Source organism: Varanus komodoensis, unplaced genomic scaffold, assembly GCF_004798865.1.
Source record: "Varanus komodoensis strain SLA01 unplaced genomic scaffold, ASM479886v1 scaffold1, whole genome shotgun sequence".
NCBI classification, from domain to species: Eukaryota; Metazoa; Chordata; class Lepidosauria; order Squamata; family Varanidae; genus Varanus; species Varanus komodoensis.
Genome location: NW_025335268.1, coordinates 86,170,165 through 86,186,448, shown reverse-complemented (window position 1 = coordinate 86,186,448; position 16,284 = coordinate 86,170,165). Strand labels below are relative to the sequence as shown.

Sequence of the window (16,284 nt, the reverse complement as noted above, 5' to 3'; positions counted from 1 at the left end):
AAGATGGTTTGCAAGTATAAGCAAACAAACAAAAAGTTGGCCCTCCCATGAAGCAGGATGAATTCCCTGCTCAGGTTGTGGATTGGGAAGGGTAATAGTTCATCTTGGAAGAGCCCCTATAGGCACTGCTGGTCCCCACAGGACAACAGTAAGTTGGGCTCCTTCAGGTGTGTCAACGGCAGCTTCCCCAGCACCCAATTTGAAAGTAGAAAGGTGACAGCAGCAGCAATGAGAGGGAAGGGCAGTTTGCATCTTCCTACCTCTGGGGGATATCTTGCGCCACTGATAAAAGCACAACAAAAAAGTAAAAGACAAAACACGATAAACCAATAAATATACCACAAGTAAAAGCAGCGTATCCTATGAGGAGCTCCTGAAAATTTGGCAGCATCTCCATGCTGGGAAAAAATAATCACCAGTTAGATTTGTGCTCTGCATTTATTAAGTGGAAGAATCTTTGTCATAGAGAATTGTGACAAAAATGTGCATTTGTGTGTACAGTCAGACAGAACCTGGCTTTTGACCTTTGTGGTCAGTTACACTGTCATCCAATGTAACATCCAGATCTTTCCCAATGTCTGTGTTGGCAGAAACTTTAGGAAAAATTCAGGAATGCCTAGAAGATATTCTAAGCACAGAGAGCAGTGCGAGTCCATGATTCTCTCCTCTAATGAAATAAACTATTTTCTCTTTGTTGTTCATAAAAGATATAGAACATAGTTGTAGAAATTCTGAACCCAGAATTCCTCTTTCATAATAAAGCTAAACATGGCTAGGTGATGATCTTGCATGGATCACATGATCAAATATGTATATTCCATTTGTCAGGGTTAATTTACTACTTAATAATAGTTTGTTTGTGATTTCTTGACCATGTGTTTCCCTCCTATACATAAATTTTGGCCAGCAATCTTTATGAATATATATTGAAAATTCTATTAGGTTCAGAATAACTGATTTTAATTTATAGGTGTAAAATTATATCATTTTAGCTGCAGAATTTTGGCCTGCCTTGGTCTGAATGAAGAAAGATAAAAATTAAATCTGTGTCCCTGTGTCTTTTCTTTTTATTTATTAGCTTTATATATTATCCAACTGGCAAAGTCCCTTGGGGTAGTGTATAATAATAAAACAAAAACAAAACAATTTTTTAAAAAAATCAAGTCAAAATACAGTAATGAAAATTTATATCAGTATAATCAAACATTAAAATAATTAGGCTGCAATTCTATCTGCACTTACTGGAGATAAAGCTCTAATAATCTGAATACCTTATTTCTACGTGTGAGCGCATAAAATTACATTTCAAAGCAATATAATACACGATACACATCGTGAATTAAAAAGACATCAGTATAGTTAGATTTCTATAAATAAATTTCTCTGTGACCATCATAGCATCTGAAAATAATATGGCTCGTTGTCCAGAACTGCGTCCGACTCTCCCGCCTGGTTTGGAAGAGAGCAGGTCGAGCAATGTACTTTGCACATGCTCAGCGCTCCCGCAATGTTGCTTCACAGCAAAGCTCACCCGCTGAAATGAAACCCCGCGGGCTGCTGCAGGAGGCCGGGCAGCGCCGCGCTTGAGCGAGGCCGATTGCGCAAAAGCCGAGCCGCAGCTGCTCGGCCGGGGAGCGCCGCTGCAGCCGGCTGGCTGGAGGAGCTCCGCCCCGAGGGGCGGCCCTGCGGCCGAGCTCTGCCCTCGCCCGGTGTAGCAACCGAGCCGTCTCCAGCGTCAACAAAAGTGGGGCGGCGGCCGGAGGAGGAGCAGCAGCTCCAGCCTCGGGATTCACCGCGCCCGCCCGTCACAATGGGATGGAAGCGGCCAGGTGGCCCGAACGAGGTGAGGCGGGGAGTCTGCAGGGGGCGCTCGGGAGTGCTGGGGGCGGCCTCCTACCGGCTTGCGGGGGGGATTCCCAGGATGAGCCAAGGTTACCGTCCCCCCTCCGTTAACTCCACAGTGCCTTCTTCCTTGCAGCGGAGGCACGCGGGGTCCGATTGCCGGAGGGGACTCGTGCATGATCTAAACTGCCAAAATGAGTGAGATGCTTATTGATTATCACTATCATCATCTTCATCATCATCATCATCTTCTTCTTCATCCGCTCGTAATTATTAATGGTCACGTTGCTTGTAGGGTTCCCATTATTATGCTTTTGCTTTTGGGGTGAGGGCGGTACATGCAGGCTTTCTACAAGCGGGGTTACTGAACCAAATAACGAATCAAAGGAATCAAAAGAACTGAGATCCTCCCTGACTGTGCGCGGTCCTTTCCAGTCCGGACAATAACTTGTGGAACAGTGAGTTGTGGACATCTTTGCATTTTCCTGCATAGCATCACTGGGTCCAGAACCTGAAATGGCTCCTGTACCTTTAAGAGTTGCATAAACAAGAGAACCTTTGCTTTTGCAAAGAGCGAAAAGTTAGTTCTGTCCTGACAGAACAAACTGTTTTATGTGGAAACTTTTTCTCTGCATAGTTCTTACAGCCTGCACTTGTGAATATTTGCTCTGAGGGAAGGTTTGCCCAATTCTTGGAGTCTCTTAAGTAAATTCGCATAGCAAACTTAAAAGGACAGGAGCCCTCTCAGGACTTTTTGACCTGGTGATTACTACTTCTGAGCTTTGTTGAATCAGCTTTATTTAAAATCAGCTGTCTCTTACAACACTCTGTTCAAATAGATCCAAGGTCCCCATGCCAAAATGATGCAGCAAATTAAAATATGTTTCTGTCTCCTTGCCATTTGTAAGGTTCAGAAGTTAGTGTGAAGCGCAGAAGACTTGGGAAACTTTCATGTGCAGTTATTTTTTATCTCTTGTAAAATATGAAATAAAAGTGTGAGAACTTATTTGTAAGTTAACATTACAGAAATCTCAACTATTTTTGTTGGTTTTAAGGTTGGATTGAGTGGAAAGGGTCCTCTCCTTGGAAGGCTATTTTGTCCTAAATGTCTTATGGATAAAGGGTACAAGCACTGATGATTTTGGTATTCCCTTCAGGGGAGCACATCCTATTGACTGAGACTGGAAGAGGTTATATGGTCATCAGTAGTTCCATGACTGCATACAGCATTGCATGTGATGAGAATACCAAAGTCAAAACCCATCTTACTAATACTAACATCTTTCATAACATTTATTATGTATAATAACTGATACTTCCCAGATCTTTTATTGCCTTTGTATATATTTCCTTAATTTCTGTCTCCTTTTCCGTTACTGTTTTATCCCATCACTCATTGATTCTGGGGGGATCAATGGGTAGGTGATATTTTAGACTAGAATTTCCATTGACTATGCTGAATGGGGCTTATGAAAGTTGTGGACTAAAGATTTGCAAACCATCATGTTGCATCTTGCCGCCCTACGTAAATATTATGTTCTTTTCCCAACATTGCAGTCCCTGTGCATGTTTACTTCTTAATGAGCCCAATAAAAGTACAATTCTATATATGTCTACTGAGAAGCAAATTCTGTGAAGGTCAGTGGGCTTTCTCTCAGGTCATTGGATAGAGGATTTCAGGATGAGTTACACATACACTACACATACTTTTTTTTTTTTTTTAAGAGAAGTTACATTCCCATAAGAATAGTAGGACTGAACCTGAATTAAACAGTTCCCTCAGGCAGCAAATTCTGCAGTGGCCCAGTGGGGGCAAAGAGCAAAGTCAGGGTGTTGGCAGACTGAGCTGTGTATGACACAGGATGTGCTCTGTGTTACCCTGCTGACCTGAGGAATAGTGGATGACACTCCACTGATGTCAGTGCTGAAACTGTCGCTCTGTTTGGTCCTATGTGTGGAATGGGGAAGGAATGCCATCTTGTCTGTTGCCTCAGGTATCAAAATGTCTTGTGATGGGGGCATCAGAGATCAGCCACAAGTCTTACACACAATGTGTCATACAGCTCTTGTGCCTATAGCTCATAAACAGGTCATGGCTGGTAGAGGTTAATGCGTGCATCAAGCAGGAATGTGGTTGTGCTGGGTTTCCCAAATGAAATAGACCTAGTTGTTGTTGTCAGCAGGAAAGCAGTTTTGTCCCTGTGCCGCTCTGAATTAATCTGTGAATTGGTGTTGATATGTAACATCAAGTATTGGGATTTAAACCACAAAGAGCCTAACTTTACAAGAGGGTTGGCTTATGATAATTTTGGGTGCATTCCAGCCCTGCAGGATTAGTATAACCTTAACACAGAATGTGAAATGTTTATAAAGAAATAGATTTCTCTGGTGGATGAAAATGGATTTGCCTACATGACTTAAGCCAGTCTGGTCCCCCATACCCCACAAGTTACATGTAGGCAACCTCCTGAGTTTCACAGTGTTTTGGTTGGATGTTTGCCAGTGTTTGGCTTGACTCCTTAAGCTTCTAAGCTTCCTGAGAACTCCATGCATTTATCACAGGGCATATAGTTATTCTTTCACAGAAGGCGGCATCTATTAAAACCACAGAATTCACAGGATGTGAAGGCTTGAAATATATATTCTCTGAAACTGAGGGAGAAACTTGGCTGGATGAACCTTTTGTGACCTTTCCAAGTGAATCTGGAGTGTTGGGCTTAAGATAAACCTCTTTATTATTTCCCTAAGTAGCTTGGCCATCTTTCAATATAAGTTGATTTTGCTCTTTATTTATAGGTTCTATCTTCTTTTTTTACTAATGGAACCATTGTGTCTTCTCCTTGTTATTCATAGTCTTGAGTAGTTCATGTAAAGAAACTGTTCAGCTGGTATGAAATGTTATATTCCAAAGTGAAAAGAAAGTGTATAAATAACCCTTTGAACAGCTGTCAAAATAGCACAGCATTTGATCTACCACTTGGGACTTTTGCACTCTATTTGCCATGTTTATTCTAGAGTGGACTGGATTTACTTTGCATGAAGTACTCAGCCACTGTCTCCCTGTAATAATAGAACTAGCTTGCAGTTTTTCCTGTTAGATTATCATCTTGAATTAATGCTATCCCTTACAACATCTTTTCATATGCAAAGTGCTCATGAATTCCATTCAGAATTGTTTAGTTTGGGGAAGGTGGTTTGAATGTGACAATATGTAAGTAGCTGAAATTGACTTCAGATTCTCCATTGGCACATACATTGCAACTGATCTGACTGTGGTATCATCACTGTTTACTATCCACAATATCATCATCATCATCATTAGTAATAATATAATCACACGCAGCATGTATGGAGCACTTCATAGCATTCAGAATACTTATGTATATTATCATGTATGAGATATTTTCATAGTATTCTACGAAAGTGAGATTTCTATAAGGATTTACTAACATGAAGTCATTGTATCAAAGAAGACGCTGGTCTCCATCTATCAGTCTGGTCTTTGAATTGCAGTAGTTAATATTATGTGCAGCCAATGCCTGGAGGAAGCCCTCTGTCTCCCTGGAGGCAAAATGCAAAACATACTGCTTGGTACTGTAGCCAAAGGGCAAATGTTTGCACAAGCCTTCTAGTGCATACAGAGAAGGCATGTTGTAATGTTTACCAGCATTTTATTGTTTTATTGTTCTGTTGCCCTCATTTAAAGTTGCCCTAGTAACTTTTCTAGCAATGTGAATCTGGATTAATAATTCACTGTATAACTGAGGCAAAGCTTTCAGCACACAACATCCATTAGGATTTGGCTCATAAGAGTTCTTCAGTGAAAATTTCTCAAGCCACCTGAAAAGCCTCTCTGGAGCTGGTGGAGGCTTCTAAATAATATCAGAACGAGCATGGAAATTGCTGAGGGACAAGAGAATTTTGCCAATTCAAGCCGATATGAAAATATTTCGGCCAAAATGAACTCAGAATGAGCCATGCATACTCCTGTGTTGAGTTGCAGATACAAGCCCTGGGCTTCTTTGACTGGATAGGCATCCTTTCACTGTAGGCATCCTTCTCCAATTTGATGCTTTTCAGATGATCTGGACTTCAATGCCTAACAGCTACAGGCAGGATGGATAGTGTTTAGAAATCCTGAGAGCTGTGCTCTAAAACATCTGGAGGGTACCAAGTTGGGGAAGGCTGATTTGTACCTTGTAAATCTATGCTGCAAGCATGTTCTAGAACCTTTTCTAAAAAATTTCTCCTACCTTCCCCCCATTTAGGTTCTTCGGTTATTATGTTGCTTAAAGGGATGCATTACTTTGGGTTGTATCTAACCACTTCCGTTCCCCAGTGGAACAGACACCGCTGGTGGATCAAATGAGCCCTGCCCCAAATTTGGTTTTGGAGGAGATGCAGGAAGCTGGGAAATGAATACTTTTGTTGCACAAGTGGAAATTCACTTGCATAACATGTGTTGGATTTTGCTTATTGACTTCTCTGTTGAGGTGGCAACTGGGAATGTGTAAGGAATCTGATGCGGAGGAGCCATCTGACTCAGCTCAGCAGATTCTGCTCTGGCAACCTTGTGTTGGCAGCAACACAATCTGATGTGAGCTGACCCAGTGTGTGGGCCATGATTTAGATGTATTTTTTAAATTGGAAAAACCTGCACAAAACCCTAATTTACTCTCCACAGTTTGTACAAATTGCACAAATTGTGGAGTGGAGGCCTGCATTTCACGCATCTGAAATTTCATCTAATCTGATAAATAAATCAGATAAAATAAATGGCAGAGCTGTAAAGTCTGCATATGTAGTGAGAGATAGATGCTTACATAGCATCTACCTCTCACCATATAATAGCATATATGTTAATGTCATGTTATATGCTACAACAAGAACAAAAACAAGAACAGTGACTTGAATCTAATGAGCTGGCACCATCCTCAACTTACTGCACTTTCGACCTTTGGATTGGAATTGTGTTGAAAATCCATTGACCTCAATTAGAATCAGTTCTCCAGTGTCACACATCCTTAGTGGCAACATGACTTATATATAAGAAGAGTAAACATATAAACCTTCTGTTGGGACAAAGGTCTAAAAATTCTGTGATTTGCTTTTGCTACTGTTGGTCATGGCATCCTTACGCACCAACTCTGTGAACTGTGGCAGTGAGAGGCATAGTGAGATAGTGGATTAACACCCATTTCCAAAGTCATTTCCAGAGGGTTGTCTTGGAGGATTTCACCCTGCTCCTTTGACCTCTGTACTGTGGAGTCCCATGGGTTCCATATTTTTTCCTGGCATTTTCACATGTGGCTGAAGCTGCTGGGTAAAGCTAATTGGGGATTTGGAGCGAGTTGCCATTGGTATGCCGATGACACTTGGACTTTGTTTCTCCCTGTCATCCATGAACCAGGAGACAACGTGGAAGCACAGATCAAGAATCAGTGATGGGGTTGATGGGGACCAATAAACTGTAGTCGGTCCTGACAAGATGCAGGTGCTGTGGCTTTGTCAACAGGTTGGCATTCCAGTTCATCCTGTTCTGGAATGGTCTGTACTCTCTCTGAAGAATCAGCTTCTCCTGGATCAGGCTGTCACTAATAGCCCAATTAGTGTCAGTGGTGCAGAAGTGCTGGTTGCCAGCTGCTACCCCTCCTGAATAAGGGTAATCTGGGCACATTTATCTAGGCCTAGTAACCTCTTATTTACTTATTTACAGTAAATATTTACTTTACAGTGGTACCTCGGCTCACGAATGCCTCAGTTCAGGACCAAATTGGGTCACAAACAAAAATTTCAGAAAAAGTTTTACTCAGGTTGCGAACACCTCATCAGTTGACGATCGCGATGGCGCCCACCTCCCCACCACGGCACCCATGATCATGCCTGTCTCCCCCGCAATGTGCCCGTGATCGTGCCTGTCCCCCCACCAGCGTGCCTGTGATCACACCCATCTATGCCCATGATTGTGGTTGCGCTTGTGCAGGGGAACCTGGGAGTTGAAGTTCAAAACACTGAACTGTCTACCTATCACTGGTGTAGAGTGTTTAGATCACATACGCCAACTTTAAGAAGGTTCTACTGACTGCTTCTTTGTTTTTGAGCCCAGTTTTAAGTGCCAGTATTTACTTGTTAAGTTCCAAATGCTTGGGACTGAAGTAACTGAAGGAGCAACTTGTCCTATAACATCTTGCTTATGATCTTGGATAATTAACTGAGAAGTAAAGCAGGTGACATTTACGGAGAGGGCATTTTGCTTGTGGCACACTATTTGTAGAAACGCTGAGCTTAAGTTTGGCCTTGTGCCAGCATGGCTCTGTTTAAGTTCTAAGCGAAAACATCCTTATTTGTTCAAACTTTGGAGTTTTAGCTAGTTTAGGTAACATGGTTTGCATAGTTCTGTGTTGTTCTTGTTTTTGTGCAGGCTTCCCCAACCTGGTATTCTCCAGGAGTGGTCCCTGACAGCATGGGCTGCAGACCACACAAGTTGTAATCTAACGTCTCTGGAAGGCACCAGATTGGGAAAGGCTGTTGGATTTTATTGTTGTGATGTTTTTGTTGTGTGAGCTACTCTGGAACCAATCTTTGTGAAGGGTGGCATAGAAATACCTTAAAATAAATAGTCCTTCACAGGACTAAGCTGCTGGTTAATTCAGTGGCTGGAGCTACTGCTAGTTTTTATTACTTTGTTTTGTGACTGATATTTTATTGATTGTTATTAACATTTTTTAAATATTCATGTTTTAAGAGGAACACAAAAGGAAACCAAAGAACAGTGTGGTTACAATGACTAGTAATGTGGATAAACGGCCTGCCTGGACTGAATGTGAGTATTTTAAGATGATAATATTTCATTAAATAATTTATAGCTGAAGGTTTTATTGGGCATGTTTTGTGCCTTTGAGGAACCAATTAATAGCATGCTTCAGTAGTGTCTGAAAGCAATGTCTCTGCAAAGGGATCTTTTTCTCTTTGCTATATCTATTGCTGTTGTTATTGTTTCAGATACCCGTACAAATAGTAAGTAGTATTAATAGTCATTAAGACACTTATATCTTTTGCCTGTGGGACTCCAATTTAATTCTGACAGGCACAAGTGGTGTGATGTTTCAGGATGTTCATTAGTATTCCCAGTGCTTTTTTTGTAAAAAAAAAAAAAAAAAAAGTGCAGGAACTCACGTCTTGGGGTCACACTTTTACACAATGGTCGCTGCTGGCAGTAAGCACTCAGTGCGCAACCACACAACTGATCCCAAGCCGAGCAGCATCCCAAGCTGAGCAGCGCCCTCACAATCAGTGCTGACAATCAGTGGCGACAGGCACTATGTTAATGATTTTTGCCGCTGATCTGCTACGCCCAACAGGGCGATTCACAATCACTTAGAAAAATCCATCAAAAAAAGGTGCTGGAACGCCGTTCCGGTGCGTTCTATGACAAAAAAAGCCCTGAGTATTCCAATTCTTCTCTGAATGAAGCTCCCAGCAAAGTACATATTTGCTGCCTGGTTTGCATGTAATGACAGCCCATCAGTTAAACAACCCATGGACTGTTGCTCATAAGTGGAAGTGATTAGGGTGCTGCCTGCAGTGCACCTGCCACATTTATTGAACAACCTATGATTGAATTCTTTGTAGCTTATTGTTGGGTTGTTTAGCTCCTAAACAAGCCATTATTCTGGGTTCAGACATCACATTCAACAACCTATGAAAGTGCAAGTAAAAGCAGCCAAGTGAAAAGTCAGGTAAAAGCAGAAGTGATGTTACATTGCAGGTAGCATATCCACCCTCTCCCGCTCATCCCTGGCTGCCCATAGTTTAATTAACCTGTGGTCTGTCATTATGCATGAACAACATGTCTGTGAAATTTTTGCTTGGGTAGGATTCAGAAATCACACAGGCTTTCAGAATAGGAAGAACTGTGAGGCTAAGGAAATGAAAGTCAACTGGATCTCTGGAGGCAGGAAGTCAAAGGTCCAGAGAGTCTGTAGGTAAGATAGGATAGCTGAAGGAAGTGGGCAGAATAGAAAGTAGCCTTGGCCAAGAAGGCGAGGAAAAGGAAATGTGCCCAAAAGGAAGCAAGAGGAGACAGGCAGCTGAGGAGAGGAGATAGCAAAAATGGAATCTGTACTTAAAGCCCCTGGCTTGTCTAACTGGACTGAAGGGCAGGAGAAGCAAAAATACCGTAGGACAAGATGGTTAGGGAAAGAAAGGTAAGAGATTCCACTTTGAATGTAGCTTACAGTATTTTCATTTTACCCCAGTTCCCGAAAAGTCAAATTCCCCTGCTGCCTTCACAAGGAACTTGAAAGAAAAAGAAAGAAGGGATCTTGGCCTCCAGTGGGACTTGGATGTGCAGCCGCTCATCTCCTCTGCTAAATGGCTACAGCTTCATGGACTCAAGAGGAACAAGTTGACTTTTTCTCAGATTTTATCCCAAATTGGATTTCAGCACAAACAAGGTACAAGTCTGTCTGGGGGGCTCTCTTCCCCCTTTGCATAATGTGCAGCCTGATCTTTTGCATGCCTTGGGTTACAAAGGGGCCCCTCTGGATCCACAGTCAGTCAGTGACATCAGCATATTAGCTGAGCCTTGCAGTCCATGGGGCTCGCCTTCAAGCAAGTGCAGAGGCAGCCGGGAGGGTAGAGCAACACTGCACAGTGAAGAATCAGACATGATTCAGATGCTTTTGCATAAGTGTTTCCTCTGGCAGCTGTATCATCATATCCTTACATATACTTAGTGATATACATTTTATACTCACCTCTTGTAAGTGATGTATTTATTTTCTGTAAGAAAATTGCACATATTTTTAATCATTTTGGTGAAATTCACTCTAAGGAAACCCCCAAACCTTTTAAAATATGTTTTAAATTCTAGATTATGTGTCCATCTTGGGAAAACTTGTGGCTTCTCGATATGCAAATGGACTGTATCATCAGTACACAGGAGCGCCAGATGGCAAGCTGTATAATGTAAGTGTGACAGATTCATAGCTGGCTGGAGTCAAAACTTTCTTCATTTTTGAAAGGTGATATCATATACCGGAAAAAGCTGCTGTCAGACTATAAAGAGAAATTGGCTGTATTTGATGTTTTAAAATTTGGATTCTACTTCTGGAAATGGGATTGATTGATTGATTCTGAACTGAGGAAGGGCATCCGTCTAAATCTGTCTTGCAGAAACTCAGACTGGGGGGAGGGGGGTTGCAAATCTGGCCTGCCTGGGGTCTCAGGCCCTCCCTTCTGCAATTGCCCATTTGCCCTTCCCGGCCTCACCCTCTTTCCCCCCAAGTGGTACTTGGTGATTTCCAGGTTTTTGTGTGGTTCTCCACAACCACTTCTAAATGGCTGAAATTAGCATAAGCCTTATCACGAGGCAGAACAAAGCAACAGATTTGAGGTATCAAAGTGCAGCAAATTATTAGCTGTCTAATTTATAGGTGCTGGATTTTTGCTGCTGGGGAGGAAGAGAGGTGCTTGTGGTTTTTTCTGCCCCTGGTGCCAAAATAATTGTACTGGCTTTGAGTATTAGGCAGTTTGGGAAGGGATGCAGGGTGCTGCTTCGCCTCAGAGAGCAAAATGTTTTCACCTGGTCATGGTTGAAATGCATCTTGTGGGGCTTATGTACTGACTTTAAGCTAAAACTGTGCTGATGTAATTCATATTTTGGCCCTTCCCCTGGTCTGTGACCCCAGGGTGCTACTCCTAAATGGGACTTGATCCTCAGACTGAAAGAGGTTTAACATTCCTGTCCTAAACTGAGGTTGGAAGAGCCTGGGGATATGTCAGTTCGGCAAGCAAGGATGTTGGATGACAGGCATTCAGTTTAATGATCTAGTTCTCAAATTATTCTGCAAAAGCTACTGATGCAGATTCATTTTAAAACCAGAAGTTCCTCTTTTGATTTTCATAGTTTCCTAGAACTGATGAGCTAAACTCTGGTTTCTTTGGACATTTTCACATCAAAAAGTAGTGTTTGCCACTTTGGATCTGTGTCAAGATTTATTTATAAATCATCACTCTAGTTTATCCAATAATAAAAGCTCTGAACAAATTACATCATAAGAAGAATAAAAAACCATGCGCAAGAAATAACAACCAGTGACAGCAAATCAGCACAGGAGATAAAGGGTAGTATTCAATACTAGCCTCCATTGTAGTACCACTGAAATGAATGAGACTTAGGTTAGTAATAATGTAATAGTCATAAGTAGCCATCGGGCTAATTTTCAATGTTACCCCAAAATACAGTATAGAATACATGAGAACAGATATTAATATTTTCCACCAGTACTATGAAATCTAGAATCTGAAATACCTGAAATGTGATAGATGTATGCAAATCAGGCATCCCAGTATGATTTTGATGGTTGGAATGTGTTTAGAATGGGCAGAAATGTTGAGCTGTGCAGAAAAGCTACTCAAGGAAGGCCTTTTCAAAATCACCCTATATTCAATGGAATTGTACCCCTAAAATAGGGGTTACGAGTGTGCACCAGGGTAGGGTTAGGGTTAGGAAAATGGCATGATTCTGGCATGATTCTGTTGGTTGGAATGTATTTAGAATGGGCAGAAATGTTTAGCTGTGCTGAAAAAGCTACTCAAGAAAGGCCTTTTCAAAATCGCCCTCTTTTCAATAGTAATTTACCCCTATATTAGGGTTAGGAAAGTACAGCAGGGTAGGGTTAGGCCAGTGGTGACGAACCTATGGCACACTTGCTACAGCAGGCATGCAGAGCCCTCCCTGTTGGCATGTGAGACAAGTCACCCCAGCATCGCCCCAGCAGCCGAGCATTGGATAACAGTGCACATAGGGGCCATGTGCATGCTCAGAAAGTAGAGGCGCCAGGTGATGATGTCACGAGCCGTGCCTCATTAGTTGTGACTCGTCCGAGCTTTCACGTGGCTGGTCAGGACACTGCCAAGGAGAGAGAGAGAGAGAGAGAGAGAGAGAGAGAGATATTTGCATGGACTGGATGTGAGTTGTTTTTTCTAAATGAAAACCTCAGTTTTCAGGTTTTATTGTAGTGTTGGCACTTTTGCAATAAATAAGTGGGTTTTGGGTTGTAGTTTGGGCACTCAGTCTCTAAAAGGTTTGCCATCACTGCTCTAGGGGGTGGTGCTCCTTTCTGTTTCTTAGCCTAGGGAGTCAGTGTTTCTCCACACACAGTTTCCATGGTCAGGTGACTGGCATGACTAAATATTTGCTGCTTTCCCATTTGCATTAGCAAGTGCTTAATGTCATTGTGCAAGTGTTGCTTAATACTACTGTAATGTCATTAGTGCTAGCATTGCACTGCCATTGTATATCACCCATGGTTAGTAAACACTTGTTGAAGAATAGAGGCTTCAGTTTGATCCCCACATTAGGTTTTGCTTAAGCAAACAACAGAACCTACCTGATTTCAGCAATAGGATCCACGTCAGCTTGTACAGAAAGAATGGCAAGACCTTATTGATCTGCCAAGTAGATTTGCCAGATTGTAAATGTGTGCTTGCATTTTTAAATGTCTTCAAGTATCAAGAGACTTCAGAGTCTCTGCATTTCCTATCCTGTCACTCAACATGTTGATATCTACATCTTCATTTTCTGCAGCTTACAGCCAAAAAAGAACTCCTGTTCCATTTTGTGGATTGTCTGACTGGAACTATTGAACTGTATAAACAACGGATGGAATGGCTAACAACGGAAAGCCGGCAAATATTTGGAGTGATTCAGGAACAGATCATCACCATTGTCCTGGATTTTGGTGTTGCTCCCAGAGCTGAGTTTGATCTGTGTCGAGAGGCACTTTCTATGATCCTCAAACAGCAGGTGGCACAAATTGCCAGATTTAACCTCATTTGGTACGTTTTGCATACATTTTATTGATGAAATCTGCTGGAGTTCTGGGCACCAGGGCCAGCATTAAGGATTGGTACAGCTGGGACTAGCTGGGGTCACAGCCTAGCGGGGGCCCACTGACAAGCCTCCCTGACAACTCCTCCTCTCCATCATTGCAGTGGGCTTGTTCATTTGCCCCTTGTGCTGGCAGCAGGTGCAACATTGCAGGTGAGATGGAGGAGCCAGAGATGCCCCTGCCCCTTGCTCACTGTCTCTCTGCCTGTCAACTGAGCAAGTGGGAGTAACGAGGAGAGAGAGGATGAGGAGCAAGAGCAGCTGCAGGCCATGGTGGGGAGAAGATAGACGTGCGGGCGGGCGCCGGCTTAACCCGCTGGAAGCAGCCTGGGGCAGGAGCCAGATCTGAGCCCCCTCCCCTCCCTCCCTGAACACCTGCTACGCTGCCGCCGCCGCCCACACCAGGCCTGAGGTGTGCCACCGAGCCCCGGGGACAGAGGACCAGGCCACCGCTGGACCACCCCGGGGACAGAGGACGCCAGGGCCACCGTCCGACCATCGATGACATTGTGGAGGAGGGCGCCGCCATCTTGCTGCCTGGCGGGTTTCCGCACCCCCTCTGCTCCCTCCCAGCTGGCATCAGTGAGAGCAACGCCGGACTGGGGGGTGGGGCGCGTAGGCGGGTGCCGGCTTAACCCGCCGGAAGTGGCCGGGGCTGGCAGCCGAAGGGCGACGGCCAAAGGGTGGTCGCCATCATTTGTGGCCATTCGTGGCTGTGCGGGACTGGGCAGGCGAGGGACTCGGTTGGTGGGTGGAAGTTTATATTGGGGGGAGTAGATGGGGAGTTTTACACTGTTTTAATGTTTTATTGTATTTTAATGTGTTTTTATGAAGTCATCCCTGGCCACATTGATGGTTGAGTTACCTGGGGAGCGCGTGGGCACTGCCATTGGGGTGGTCACAGGCAATGGACGTTACAGCGGTGGGGGCTTAACGTGTCCACATAGAAGAAGGAGGGAGAGATGGTTGACACCTATCCCTCCTTCTGGTTTTACCCCCAGCCAGAGGGCTCCAGGTAGTCTTGTCAACTGCCCCCCCGGGCCTGACGGTGCTGCTGGTTAATGCCAGGTCGGTCCACAATAAATCTTCCCTCATCCATGACTTGATTGTGGATGAGGGGGCCGACCTGGCTTGCATAACAGAGACCTGGGCGGGGGGGTGGATGTTGCCCTCTCTCAAATGTGCCCACCCGGCTATCTGGTTCAGCACCGTCCACGCCTGGAGGGGAGGGGAGGGGGGATTGCTTTGGTTTACCGAGCCTCCGTCTCCCTCACGGGACTTCCAGTCCCTTTGAGGCTGGGGCTGGAGTGCCTCTACTTGGTGTTGGGTGGCCGAGACAGACTGGGGAGTCTGTTGGTGTACCGTGCACCCTTCTGCCCAACAGTCTCCCTGCCTGAGCTGATGGAGATCGTCTCGGATCTGGTGTTGAGGATCCCCAGGATGTTGGTCCTGGGGGAGACTGGTCTGACCGGGGCGGCTCAGGACTTCATGGCCTCCATGATGGCCATGGGGCTGTCTCAACATGTCACAGGCCCAACCCATGAACGTGGACACACTCTGGACCTGGTTTTCCCGATGGGGCAGGAAGAGGGTGGTCTGAGGGTGAAGGATTTATGTCTGACACCCCTGTCATGGTCAGATCACTTCCTCGTGAGGTTTGAGCCCGAGAGCGGCCTTTCCCTCTGTATGGGTGTGGACCTGATTGTGTGGGTCGCCCCCGGAGCCGGATGGATCCGGATGGATTCCTGAAGGCCCTGGGGGAGTTTCTGGCTGACAAGACTGGTGCTCCTGTCGAAACTCTGGTCAAACTATGGAATGGGGAAATGACTAGGGCTGTTGACACGGTCGCTCCTAAGCGTCCTCTCCCGCTGGGCACAGCCCACTCTTCCCCTTGGTATACACCTGAATTGTGGGTGATGAAGCAGGCTGGGAGACGTCTAGAGCGTAGGTGGAGGAGATAACTGGATGAATCTGACCAAACACACTTAAGAGCCCATTATCGGGCCTATGCTGTGGCGGTGAGGATGGCGAAGAAGAAATTCTTCTCTGTTTCCATTGCCTCCTCAAAATGCTGTCCGGCGGAGCTTTTTCAGGTGGTACAAGGGCTGGTTCAGCCTGGCCCTAAGAAAGATCCAGTTCCACCCTCGAAGGCCCACTGTGGTGACTTGCCGAGCATTTCAGGGAGAAAATCGCTCAGTTTCGTCACGAGCTGGACTCCACTAGTGATTCAGAGGCTTCTGGGGAGATACCAATGTCTCCGTCTGGTCCAAAATTAATGGATGAATTTCAGTTATTGCGGCCTGATGATGTGGACAAGGTGCTTGGATGAGTATGTCCCACCACTTGCCTATTGGACCTTTGCCCATCTTGGCTAATTAACGCCAAACACGGGATTGGGACATGGATCTTGGAAGTGGTTAACGCTTCTCTGAGGGAGGGCCAGATACCTGCCCCTTTAAAGGAGGCGGTAGTCCAACCGGTCCTGAAGAAGGCGTCACTGGATCCAGAGATGGCTACTAATTACAAACCAGTGGCCAACATCCCGT

At 44.5% G+C, this 16,284-nt stretch overlaps 1 protein-coding gene across 1 annotated transcript in view; it reads left to right on the top strand.

Moving 5' to 3' along the window:
• Positions 1-1,763: 1,763 nt before the first annotated feature.
• VWA3B (von Willebrand factor A domain containing 3B) overlaps positions 1,764-16,284 on the top strand; it is a 77,782-nt gene continuing 63,261 nt past the window's right edge. Inside the window, exons 1-5 of the mRNA XM_044433396.1 lie at positions 1,764-1,843; positions 8,588-8,665; positions 10,101-10,298; positions 10,718-10,812; positions 13,436-13,686. Coding sequence (XP_044289331.1) covers positions 1,816-1,843; positions 8,588-8,665; positions 10,101-10,298; positions 10,718-10,812; positions 13,436-13,686 — 650 coding nt within the window. The 5' untranslated portion in view covers positions 1,764-1,815. The remainder of the gene's footprint in view (positions 1,844-8,587; positions 8,666-10,100; positions 10,299-10,717; positions 10,813-13,435; positions 13,687-16,284) is intronic.